Source organism: Chiloscyllium plagiosum, unplaced genomic scaffold (genome assembly GCF_037043375.1).
Source record: "Chiloscyllium plagiosum isolate Xiang-an unplaced genomic scaffold, Cpla_swu_hap1 HiC_scaffold_9, whole genome shotgun sequence".
NCBI lineage: Eukaryota > Metazoa > Chordata > Chondrichthyes > Orectolobiformes > Hemiscylliidae > Chiloscyllium > Chiloscyllium plagiosum.
Window position 1 is genome coordinate 32,537,777 of NW_028270147.1, and position 13,412 is coordinate 32,551,188.

Sequence of the window (13,412 nt, forward strand, 5' to 3'; positions counted from 1 at the left end):
AAGTAAATTGTGAAGAGGACCTAAGGAGTCCACTAAAGGATGTAGATGGATTAAGTGAGTTCGCAAAGATTAGGCAAATGGAATATTTTATGGGAAAATGTGAAACTGTCCATTAAGCAGGAAGATTTTTCTTTAAAAAAGCATTATTATCTAAATAAGAGATTGCAGAACTCTGATTGCAGGGAAAATTGTATGCGAAATTGTGGAAATTATGCTTCAGGTATACAGGCCAGGGAGATCACATTTGGACTACTGTATATGGTATTAATCTGTTTAATTAAGGAAAGTTATAGATTCATTGGAAGCAGTTCAGGAAAGACTTACTTTACTCATATCTGGAACAGGTAATTTGTCTTCTGAAGACAGTTTGGATAGGCCAGTCTTGCATCTGCTAAGTTTAGAGTTGTAAGAGGCAGTGCTAATATTTAGGGTGGCTCAGTGGTTAGCACTGCTGCCTCACAGCGCCAGGGACCTGGGTTCGATTCCATCCTGGGATGATTGTCTGTGTGGAGTTTGCACATTCTTCTCATGTCTGTGTGGGTTTCCTCCCACAGTCCAAAGATGTGCAAGTGAAATGGATTGGCCATGCTATATTGCCCATACTCTCCCGGGATGGGTGGGTTGGTTGGGTTAGCCATGGGAAATGCAGGGTTACAGCAATATGATAGGGGTTTGGGTCTGTGTGGGCTGCTCTTCAGGGGGTTGAATGGCCTGCTTCCATACTGTTGGGATTCTATGATTAATAATTGTAAAAGGCAAGTCCAAGATGGCGGTGGGGGCAGGGTACGAAGTGGTCAGGCTCCAGGGCCAGTCTGCTCCAGCTTGCCTGGCCAGCAACATCCTCTTTTTAAAAAGAATTTCACTTACCTTTTGTATCAAATTCAGTTATTTCCTTTGCTGTGGTGAAGGAGGGGTGTTGTGAGGAGCTGCTGTGGCAGTGGTTCGGGCCCTGTTTCCTTGTGGCCCTGGCAGCCACAGCTTGAACAATGACTTCAGCCTCCCCTTTGAAGGCAGCGTGGTGATTGCATTTCCTCAGGTATTCGGACAATCGCTTGGACAGCCCGGTCCTTCCTCCTTGTGACTTCATCCCATAACCACTTCAGAAACTCAGGAGCCAGGAAGGGAACAAAAAAAAAGAACTTTGTCTTGACTTTCTCCCAGTTGCTTATTTTTATAATTTCTGTAATTGGTGCCAGATTTGGTAACTTATACACTTTTCACTGTATTTTCACAAATACAAGTGACAGTAAATAACTATATACACTAATAACACATGTGGTCTGTAGACAAAACTGGGAGAAATGAACCACAGGACCAATCAAAAAAGAACAAATATTCCTCCCCCACCAAGAACGTGGGACAGACATTTTGAAAGATGCGATTCCTGTAATCACAGGCTGCCACTGGTGGTGAACTGTCTGGTGAAACTTTCAGTGGGGGGCAAATCTGCCAAGGTGGGAAGTAAGTCTGTCAGACGAGCTGAGGGCAGGGAAGAGTGAGTCTGCTAGTGATGGCGTAGTAAGCCTAGTGAGTGAGGCCATGTCGAGTGTAGACAATTTGCTGGGTGGGGTCAGTACAAACAAGAGTCTGCTGGGTGAGGGAAAAGGGATGGGGTGTGAGGGAAAAGGGATGGGGTAGAAGTGAATGGCTGTAAAGGGGAGGGAGGAGAACTGAGCGGTTCCAAAGGAAGAGGGAAGGGCGATGCCAAGGGGAGCCTGACTGCCAAGGGGAGCCTGACTACCAGGGAGCTAGGAAAACTTGATGCACTTTATTGTGCTTTTTATAAAGTCATTAAAAATAACTGTCACTAACTTATGACTGTTGCCTTGTGCCATTTTAAATACCGTGTCCAGGAAATTTTTAGCTTTCCTTGTCTTTTGTGTCTTTAAGTTTAATGGAAGCTTGAAGATATTGATGAATTTGGCTTCTGTGAATCCAAATAGGCCATTTGTCAACATAAATTCAGAAGATAGTCAAGGGACGTTGGTCGGGGGGAAATACTTTGGTTTCTGTTAAGAGGTGACTAAGGTTGAAATGAAAGGATATTTCCTCCTCTGGAAGAATCTAAAAGTAAGGGTCAGTGTTTGTGTGCTCTACAAAATAAGAATTGTTCATTTAAGACAAGAGAATTGTTTTTTTTTCAGGAAGGTCATGAATTCTTGGAACATTTCCTCAAACTCATGAAGGCTAGCACTGCTGCCTCACAGTGCCAGGGACCCAGGTTCGATTCCAGCCTCAAGCATCTGTGTGTGTGTTTTTTTTCTTCCAGGTGCTCCAGTTTCCTGGCCATGCTAAATTGCCCATAGTGTTCAGGACTGCGTAGGTTAGGTGCATTAGTCAGGTGTAAATGTAGAGTTATAGAGTAGGGGAATGGGTCTGGGTGGGATAATCTTCGGAGGGTGAACTGGTTGGGCCTAATGACCGGTTTCCATACTGTAGGGATTCTATGAGAAGGTAGTGGAAGCAGAGGTAGATAGATATTTGATCTTATTGAATGGTGGAGTGGGCTCCAAACACCGAGTGGTCTACGCCTGCTTCTAATTCCTATGTTTGTAATTTATCACAAATTAACAATCCTGACATGTTGTTGCATCAGGGTTTAAATGATCAAGCTATGTCAGGGTTTTTGTTCCCATTACTGTGTGTACTTTCCCATATTGATGAATTTTTGAATGCCTAACATTTCCTGGTCTTCAGCTTGTTCCCATATCGTCTACTCCAACTTGGGTAAATTTCAAGTAATTTTCTGGGTTAAAATGTACTATACCTTCAACAGTTCTGTATGCCTCTAGAACTTCACTTTGAGGTATATTTTCTATATTGTTTGCAAAGAAACAGATTTTCTATATTGATTGCAAATAAATGTAGATTTTCTGTGTTGCAGAAGGTGGCCGGTTGACCTACTGAGTCTCTAACAACTGAAAATTGCTTACTTAGCCTAATCCCAATTTATAGCTCTTAGCACGTAGCCCAGATACACGATGTTTTAATTCAATATTTTTTTTAAAACGTATGGAAGATTTATGCCTCTATCATTCTTTCTGACAGTAGGTTTCAGACTCCCACTGCTCAGCTGAAAACATTCTTCTTAACTTCCTTCTATCAATTACTTTAAATCTCTGTAATTTCCTCAGTGGGCTCTGTGTTAATAGCTGGCTCTTCCTTTCAACTATTCCTGGGCCCCTTAACATTCTGTAACATTAATTAAATCTTTTTGTTCTAGGGATATTGTTTAAACAGCACTTATTCATAACTTATTTAAGTTCTACATCCAGCTGAGAAATTCAGAAACATCACATACAACTGATTGAGTCATAATATGTGTCTCAGTATTGGTTTCTATTTAGATTAGATTACTTACGGTGTGGAAACAGGCCCTTCCTGCCAACAAATCCACACCAACCCGCAACCCACCCAGACCCATTCCCCTACATTTACCCCTGCCCCAACACAACGGCCAATTCACCTGACCCCCACATCTTTGGACTGCGGGAGGAAACCAGAGCACCCGGAGGAAACCCACGCAGACACTGAGAGAATGCGTAAACTCCACACAGTCAGTCCCCTGAGGTGGGAATTGAACCTTGGTCTCTGGCGCTGTGAGGCAGCAGTGCTAACCACTGTGCTGCCCACATTTAGTGTGCAGCAAAGCTAATGTTTCATTAAGATTTGGTATGCTGTGGGTTGTGTGCATGTGGTTTGATAGATTTTGTAAGCTGTGTGCTCATAGAAGAAATGCAGATATTTGAGAATAGATTGCAAGATGATAAGGATATCCAAGAAGTATATTGTTATATTTTGCTATATGTATGAATCATTGACCCGTGAGAAATAAGTTTGGCAACTGTTTGGGTGTACTGTAAGCTCTGTGCCTTTCTAAAATTAAACATTTCATTTGATAAGTATTAAATTATTCTATACTTTTGCAAATTCTAAAAAGTAAAAACATGTTAAAGCCTAATAGAAATGTATAAGTGAAAATTTAGCCCAGGTTTCTTTTATTCACATCACAGGGCCACAGGTTGAAGAATTCAGACAACCTGACCTACCAGGCTCTGAACGATCTAAAAGCTAAACGACGTATATTGATCTCAGGAACTCCAATTCAGAATGACCTCCTGGAGTACTTCAGTCTTGTACATTTTATTAATGCAGGAATACTCGGTATGTATTTGTTTCCATTGTATGATTTGCACAGATCCGATTCAATTGAAATTAGACCTTTAGACTTCTGTTGGTATTTTGCATAGCTGCAAAGTTCGGTCTGTGATTGGTTTGCTGGCTCACTGTGTAACTGAATGGTAGATTTCTGTGTGACTCCACATCAGAGACATTAAAGATTGCAAAATTAATCTAGTACCTGCAAATTCACCAATTTGCAAGTTCATTCCAAAGCTAGTTAATAATTGTCTGAACCTTTCTTAAGGAACTGCACAGGAATTTAAAAAGCGATTTGAATTGCCTATCTTGAAAGGCCGGGATGCTGATGCAAGTGACAGTGAAAGACAGCATGGAGAGGAGAAACTAAAGGAGCTGATCAGCATTGTAAATAGGTAAGGGAACAGATATGTAAGCAAATAATGATTTGACAAGTGAATTACTGATGTTATGTCAGGGTAACTTGTAAATTTTTGTTTGTATTTGTTCTTGTGATGTGAGTGATACTGGCAAAGTCATATTCATATCTTATCCTGTGTAGTTTGAGAAGAAGATAGTGGGTGAGTTGCAGTTCATCCATTGTTCATTCTACAATGGCATTAGAGAGTTCCTTCATTTTATTTCTGACAATGAAGTGTTGACATCAAATATCTTGCAAAGGAATTTGGAATTAATCGTGTTCTCACGATTTCTTTTTGTTTTTGTTCGTGATAGTGATAGATATTACAGAGGAAATAGGTTCTCAAGTTTATGGATATGAAATATGTTCAAATTTGTCTTTTTCATGCTTTTAAAAATTCCTTCCTCATTTTCTTGCTAATACGTATGTGTGGTCTCAGTTAATAGGTTAAATCTGGGTTAACAAACTGTGTCTTAATTTAGATATGCACTGTTTGATTGTTTATCTGACTTATTGCACAAATACACATTTTAGGTGTTTAATTCGAAGAACATCGGATATTCTTTCCAAATACCTGCCAGTGAAGATTGAGCAGATTGTCTGTTGCAGGTGATTTCTCAAATTTAATTTTTCTTTTATTTAGTTATAGTATGCTTAATCAAAATCCCTTTGTGCAAACACAGTTGACCTACTTGTATCAGTTTAAGTTCTTCACATTGACTCAGCATGTCTGAACCAGGCCAAAGAATATTCCTTAGCTTTGACAAACAAGTAAACAGCAAAGTGAGAAAAGGGTGTTTTGCAGTGACACACAGTAGTATTAGACTCCTTCTGCATGCAGTTTAAGTCAGTGAATCCAAGAAAGGTGGACTGGTTTCGGAGATGCACAACAAAGATTCACAAGGACAATTCTGCAGCTGAGAAAGTTAAATTGTGAAGCTAGTTTGCATAAGCATGATTTGTAATCCTTTGTGTTTAGAAGGTGAAAATGGTCCAATCAAGATTTCTAAAATAATCCGGAGATTTAATAGAGTAGGCACAGAGAACTTTATTTCCCTAATTTTTGGGATGGGTGTTCAAAAGTAAACAGGAATAATCTTATGGTGAGCATCGTCATAGGAATTAGTGCACTATAACAGGTACAGCTGTTCCAATCCAGTTTTTTTTTTGAACCTGCTGAATAACTTCTCTTTTGTGAATATCAAGGGAATGCTTCTATGAAAGAGAGGTTAAAGTTAATTTGAGGAAGCTCAACTCTGCTTGTATAACTCAATGTGCTCATTAAGAAGCCTTTTGCTGTAAGAACTGTAATTTGACAATTAAAATATATTTATTTCCCCCTTAAGAAGATAGCTGCTTCAGTCATTGGAGTCTGTTTTCTTCGGGACATCCTTGCCTCCAAGGGGAAAGTGTAAAAATAATTGAGTGAATCTGCATGTCTCCTGCCACATGTCCTTCAATAACTTTAATTAAACATTTTCTTGTATCCTTCAGACTCACGCCTCTGCAGTCTGAGTTGTACAAGCTGTTCCTAAAACAAGCCAAACCAGCAATAGAAATGGAACAAGCTCACAGTGGGAAGATGAGCGTCTCCTCTCTATCTTCAATTACTTCACTAAAGAAGCTTTGTAACCGTGAGCAGAAAAATTATTGGATTTTGATTTATTGTATTTCTGTTTGAATGTCTGAAAATGTTAGATTTCTGCAGCATAATTATTATGTTTCTGTTAATTGACACTCTACTAATGTATGTCTTTAGATCAATTTGCTTTTAATGAAAAGCAAAGTTTAAAAAAGATGGTTCAAACCAACCAGGTTAGCAAGGCAGTCAGTGAAAAAGACACAATTTGGACTTTGAGTTCCTTCACGAGAATGAAATATATGAAGTAATTATACAAAGATTTTGGTTTCAACATGAGGTGCAGGCAAAGAGAGTAGGAAAAGGTAACAGCTTAGCATGAATGAGGATTCAAGAGAGCACTGAACATTGTAGTAGAACACAGTCATTGTAGCATCAGAAAAATAAAGAACATCCATCACTGAGTTGAGTTCCGGAGTACTGAGGTCATGTTGCAGTTGTATAAGACTCTGGTGTGGCCGCATCTGGAGTATTGTGTGCAGTTTTGGTCGCCATACTATAGGAAGGATGTGGAGGCACTGGAACGGGTGCAGAGGAGGTTTACCAGGATGTTGCCTGGTATGGTAGAAAGATCGTATGAGGAAAGGCTGAGGCACTTGGGGTTGTTTTCATTGGAGAAAAGAAGGTTTAGGGGTGACTTGATAGAGGTGTACAAGATGATTAGGGGTTTAGATAGGGTCGACAGTGAGAATCTTTTTCCACGTATGGAGTCAGCTATTACAAGGGGGCATAGCTTTAAATTAGGGGGGGTAGGTATAAGACAGATGTTAGGGGTAGGTTCTTTACTCAGCGAGTCGTGAGTTCATGGAATGCCCTGCCAGTAGCAGTGGTGGACTCTCCCTCATTATGGGCATTTAAGCGGGCATTGGATAGGCATATGGAGGATAGTGGGCTAGTGTAGGCTAGGTGGGCTTGGATCGGCGCAACATCGAGGGCCGAAGGGCCTGTACTGCGCTGTATTCTTCTATGTTCTATGAATTTGCTACTTTTGTGTGCACCAAGGTCCTGCTTGACTGTTTGCAGATGCAACTCTTCTAAAGTTGCTGTGTTAGACTGGTGACAATAAGCTTGCTGGACATTTCAATAATCACTTATGCTACAATGTCCTGGAAGTAGTTTACCTCTGATAGTGAATGTCAAGAAGTAGAAATGAAAATTTGATAAGTAAAATTGTACAGAAATAAAGATGCAATGTGGTCACACCTTAAAGGATGAAGATAACTAATGAGTAATTATTTTCAAGTGAGGAAGACTGCCATTTCTGTTTTTTGCTAATACTCTATTGTCATTTTGGCCTAGACCCAACATTGATCTATGAAAAATGTGTGGAAGGTGAGGAAGGATTTCAGGGAGCACTCAATCTCTTTCCATCAGGATATAGCACAAAATCTGTGGAACCTCAGTTGTCTGGTAAATCTTTAAGTCTAAATCTGACTAAGTATTTTTTCAAGGAGAAAGTGAGGACTGCAGATGCTGGAGATCAGAGCTGAAAATGTGTTGCTGGAAAAGCACAGCAGGTCCGGCAGCATCCAAGGAACAGGAGAATCGACGTTTCGGGCTCATGCCTGAAACGTCGATTCTCCTGCTCCTTGGATGCTGCCTGACCTGCTGTGCTTTTCCAGCAACACATTTTCAGCTAAGTATTTTTTCACCCTATGATCTGTATGTCCTTGTTTAATATGATGTGTTTGAACTGCTCGTAAACTAAGCTTTTCACTGTATTTAAGTGCACGTGACAATAAATAAATCAAATCAGATTTTAAGCTTGGAGAAAATCTTTTCTTAACTCAGAAACTGAATGAGATGTCAGATTTCTTTTGTAGCATCTAATTTAAATAAGTTTCAAGAATTTGCTTTGTGTAAAGATTGCCATTCCTAATAATTGTCCAGTTACTATGCTGTAAAGCTTGCATGTTGAGGATCAAATAAGGATATGAATTGGCTTGATAGTTGGGCCCCAATGATTGAATGGATTGATAACAGTTTTGTTTAGAAGAAAGGTGACTTGGGCAAGATGCTTTCAGCTGTTCTGAGTGCATGGAGTCTCTCTGAATATTCTGCATATTTCTTCCATTGTCCTCCTTGGAATGTCCTGAATTCACCAGTTTTGTAAAGGAACATGTTTGGAAGCAAACTAATAGGAACTTGGCCAAGAACTTACGAGTGACTCTCTGATACAAGCCTGGCATTAAATATTGTTTCTTCATTTGACAAAAATGTTTGATGATGAATGTTTGTTGTGGATTCTTCAGTGCAATTGTGTATCCCAAAGTACTGCAGATTAATGATGTAATCACCCGTTTGAAAATAAACTACTTAAAAATACTTTATTTCCTGGTGAGAACAGGTCAGTGCAGAATAATTAGAATATTTTTCCCTCTGATTAGTTTTCTAGGATTAGTGTTATTGGGATGATCATCATCATCTGTCTTAATAAAGGCTCAAGAATTAATGTATTTAATCTTCTGTTATTTTCATGCTCTTCACCTGTGTTCTTTTTAATTTTTTTAAAATCAAATATTTAGTGAATTCCCTTTTTCAGTGCTTGACTACTTCAGTGGCCAGAAAGGCCATGGGACTTGAAACATTAACTCCTATTTGCACTTGACAGATGCTACCTGACCTGTTGAATTTCTCTCACAATGTCTGTTTTTGTTTCAGTAACCAGACAGGGAATTCATACTGTAGTAACCCCTTTGACAAAAGCTGTCTTAATTCTGATTTTCACACTTTTAATAGTGATCCTGAATATATCTTCCTTCTGTTACTGATTCAGTACTTAGTAGAAGCGATCTATGTTTATTCTCCTAAACTTTTCACATACTGTGAGCATTAGCAACTTTTCCACCCCAACTGATATTGGGGTTAGGTCCAGCTGTAGCAAGAATCCCCAATAAATATTCATTTGCAAACATTTTTGTCTAAAGTAAAAATGGTGCCCCTTTAGAATGGCTGACTTTGCTATGGTAAAACTTTATTTTTTGCACCATTTCAGCCATTGAACGCTGTTGTTTACCCACTTGCACTGTACTGAATGCTGTACCAGCCTGCAGTACACTCAGGAAAAGTGATGCACAAGTAGTGGATTCCGGGCAGAATTTTTAACGATATTCTATTTCTGAATAAACAAAACATGACCTGCACCTTTCCCATGGGAATTTCCTATAACTATTTTCAGAAAGAAAAACCCTGAATTAACTAGATTCCACCAGTTTTTCTGCCCACACTCTCCCTGGGTTACTCCCCTATGTGTGAATCTGACCTTGAGGAAAATCTGGGGCCAGATAAGCATGTATAGTATATGGGTTACTTTATTTTAGTAATTAATCCATAGAATGGAAAGTATGCTTCTAATAAAATAATGTCAATTTTTCTGTGTTTTCTCGTTTCAGGCAAGATGCTCACCCTTGATTATATTTTGGCCATGACTCGAAGTACTAGCTCTGATAAGGTGGTGCTAGTATCAAACTACACCCAGACTCTTGATTTGTTTGAGAAGCTCTGCAGAGACAGGAGGTAGGTTGTACAACATTGCAAATATTCTACGTAGCTGATGTATTGAAGCGCTTTCCATCTCTTGTGTATTGTGGATAAGAGAGGAACTTTCAAGTTTTAACCATAAGTAACCAAATCCTAGAACATTAGTCCGAGTATTCTGGAAAAAAAGCTCCTGGAATTTAGTCAGTTGACTTAGCTGAAAATGATGATTTCTGTGATTGCAAATGGTTCTTGAAACCACAAATTTCAGATTCAGAGGTGAGTTTGTTCAATTCTGCTTCCTCTCTCATACTACAAGATCATATCAAAAAATCACTTTGGTGTTTGTGATGTCAATCTTTGGACTTGTGAGTGCTGATCCCAAATTTGGCTGCCTGAATTCTAATCCTATTCACTTTACAAACTCCCTAACCTATGTTGCTGATTTTCACCCTTGTTTTCCAATCCATTCACAGCCCCTCTGCTGCCTCATTCTGTAACCTTCACAAGCCCTATAATTTTGGCAGCTGTGCATCTTATTGTCTAGACCTTAACCTCTGGAGTTTGTTCTCTCACTCTCTTGCTGTCACAGAACATTACAGCGCAGTACAGGCCCTTCGACCCTCGATGGTTTCACAGTTCAGTGTAACAATCTAAAACCCATCTAACCTACACTATTCCATTATCATCCATATATTCATCCAATTACTATTTAAATGCCCTTAATGTTGGTGAGTCCACTACTATTGCGGGTAGGGCATTCCATTCCCTTACTACTCTCTGAGTAAAGGTCCTCCCTCTGACAACTGTCCTATATGTATCACCTCTCAATTTAAAGCTATGTGCCCTTGTGCTAGCCATCTCTGTCCATCCTTTCTAATCCTCTGATCATCTGTATGCCTCTAATAAGTCACTTCTTAACCTTCTCCTCTCTAAAGAGAACAGCCTCCAGTCCTCTGGTAAATCTCCTCTGCACCATTTCCAATGCTTCCACATCCTTCCTATAATGCGGCAACCAGAGCTGTATGCAATACTCCAAGTGCAACCGCACTGGAGTTTTATACAGCTGCAACATGACCTCATGACTCAGAAACTCAATCCCTCTACCGATAAAGGTTAACACACTGTATGCCTTCTTAACAACCCAATCAACACTGGGTGGTGACTATCAGGGATCTATGCACGTGGACACTGAGATCCCTCTGCTCATACACACCATTAGCCTAGTACTCTGTATTCCTATTACTCCTTTTCCATATTAAACTCCATTTGCCACCTCTCAATCCTGCTCTGCAGCTTATCTATATCCCTTTGTAATCTGTGACATTCTTCTGTACTGTCCACAACTCCACTGACTTTCGTGTTATCCGCAAATTTACTAACCCATTCTTCTACGCTCTCATCTAGGTCACTTATAAAAATGACAAACAGCACTGGCCTCAAAACAGATCCTTGCGATACACCATTAGTAACTGAACTCCAGGATGAACTTTTCCCATCAGCCACCACCCTCTGTCATGTTATAGCTAGCCAACTTCTGATCCAAACTGCTAAATAACCCTCAATCCCATGCCTCTGTATTTTCTGCAATAGCCTACTGTGAAGAACCTTATAAAATGCTTTACTGTTGCTCTCCCTCTCTTGCTGTTTCTGTATCCAAAGGCACAATTATGTTACCAAATATGACATGCAACTATTTACATTCTAATACAAGCTACAAGGGATTCAATAAGCTTAAATACCACGGCAGGGGGTTTTGGTCTGAGAACTGAACGGACCCCCTATTACTTTGGCAGGAAGACCTTAGATGGTAATTTTCCATTGCACCAAGGCAACAGTTGGCCCTAGCTTTAGTGCAGCCCTCAACATGTAGTCCTAGACCTTAGAATGTGCCAGTCTGCAACACTTGGTCAAGGTTAACTCTTCGTATTGGAAAACCGATAGGTTCGGGCAGACCAAAGAATGTCTTCTGCCTGGCACAGTCAATGTCTGTCTTGGTGTGCGTCATGGAGCTTCTTGGGGCAAACCACAACAAAAACCACTGCATCCCTGTCCGGACCTTGCTTGCAAAGGCACATTCTAGAAGGAGATGCATGACAGTCTGTTTCCCCGCTGCCGTTTTGAGGGTAGTGTACGGTGGTGGAGAGAGTCTGGGCATACATGAAGGATTAGAGGGGTAGTGCACTTCTCACCATTTGCCAAGCTACATCTTGGTGCTTGTTGGAAAGTTCCGGTGATGAGGTGTTCTGCCAAATGATTCTGACCGTCTGCTTTTCCCACAGGGTCTCAAGGACGTTAGTGCTACTGCTGCCTGATAGATTGGAGTCAAAGACGTTTCCTTTGCTAACTTTCCCACGAGGGACAGTTGATGTAGAATGATTCAATTTCTTGGAGTGTTCTATGGCAACAAGACCAGGCCCACCCTATCCCTAATCCCAACCCTATCACATCAGGTCAGATAGAATCTCAGTACGTAGTGACAGTTAGTGTTTGTGTATTGAAGGTTTATGCACAGCTTGATGCAGCTGCACACAAAGGCAGCCATAAGAATGAAACTGTGCAAAGGACTACAAAATGCAAATTGTTTCCTCATTTATAGAAATGATAGGATTTGGATTTATAATTTTAAAATAAAATTCTGACAAAAATGGGAAAGTGAGAAGAAAAGGGGACAAGTAGGAGTTTTTAAATAAAACTGTTTCTTGTGGTAATTTAAAGATAAAATTATTATGATGAAGATTCTGAGGGGTTTTGACAGGGTGGATTCAACTATTTCTCTAATCGACCTGTTCAGAGATGTTATTGCACCCTTCTAGAGCAGGTATGACTTGAGCCCAGGCCTCCTGGTTCAGAAGTAGAGACCCTACCACTGCACCACAAGAGGGCCAAAGGAGAATCGTTTTTCTTAGTGTTTTGAGTATTTGGAATTTCCTTCCTCAAAGGGCAGTGGAAGAAGAGTCCTTGAGTATCTTTAAGGCGGAGATAGACTCCTGATTGCCAAGACGGTGAAGGGTTATCATAGGTACCAGAAATGTGAAGTAACCTGATCGGCCATAACCTTATTGAATGGTTGAGCAGGCTCTGTGGCACCCAGAAGCCTACTCCTGCTCCTAAGTTGTGTGTTTGTACATATTGCTTTGTTACGTTAATAAGAGGATTTGATTCAGCATGGAGTATTTGAGCTAAAACCTTCATGGGAGATTGAGGGATATTAAAGTTGCCAACAGTCTGAGGATTACATTGAAACAATCTATTTTGAGTGGCAAGGCAATAAAAGCAAACAAGTAATAATGGAGATTGTGATGCAGAATCTAAAGTTGTGTGGGTAACATGATATATTGTTACTAGATTACAGCTTTAGTGACAGTGACATTATATATTATACAATGTGTGTTATAAAAAGAAAAATGAGACTGAGAGTATCCCTTTGGTTTATGTCTGTTTTAGGAAAGCTGTTTTTATTTGCTATTGTTTTACAGATCACATTACAGATGTGTGTTAATACTGTAACTGAATGAGCGGTTGAATGTTTGTTTGTTGTTTAGTATGTTTTTTTTGTTTCTTTCTGAGCCAAGTATAACTTTTCAATGTGTTTTCCTTCTGTCAGATACCTGTATGTTCGATTGGACGGTACCATGACAGTGAAAAAGAGGGCTAAAATTGTGGAACGTTTTAATAATCCCACAGTAAGTAATAGCACCGTCTTTTTGCAACATTTTATTGACCCTAGGTAATTGC

General features: G+C 39.9%; 1 protein-coding gene across 1 annotated transcript in view; it reads left to right on the top strand.

The window, feature by feature from the left end:
• rad54l (RAD54 like) overlaps positions 1 to 13,412 on the top strand; it is a 40,540-nt gene that overhangs the window by 16,076 nt on the left and 11,052 nt on the right. Inside the window, exons 9-15 of the mRNA XM_043698970.2 lie at positions 4,014 to 4,164; positions 4,427 to 4,553; positions 5,093 to 5,167; positions 6,053 to 6,192; positions 7,497 to 7,607; positions 9,590 to 9,713; positions 13,282 to 13,360. Of these exons, the coding sequence (XP_043554905.2) occupies positions 4,014 to 4,164; positions 4,427 to 4,553; positions 5,093 to 5,167; positions 6,053 to 6,192; positions 7,497 to 7,607; positions 9,590 to 9,713; positions 13,282 to 13,360 (807 nt within the window). The remainder of the gene's footprint in view (positions 1 to 4,013; positions 4,165 to 4,426; positions 4,554 to 5,092; positions 5,168 to 6,052; positions 6,193 to 7,496; positions 7,608 to 9,589; positions 9,714 to 13,281; positions 13,361 to 13,412) is intronic.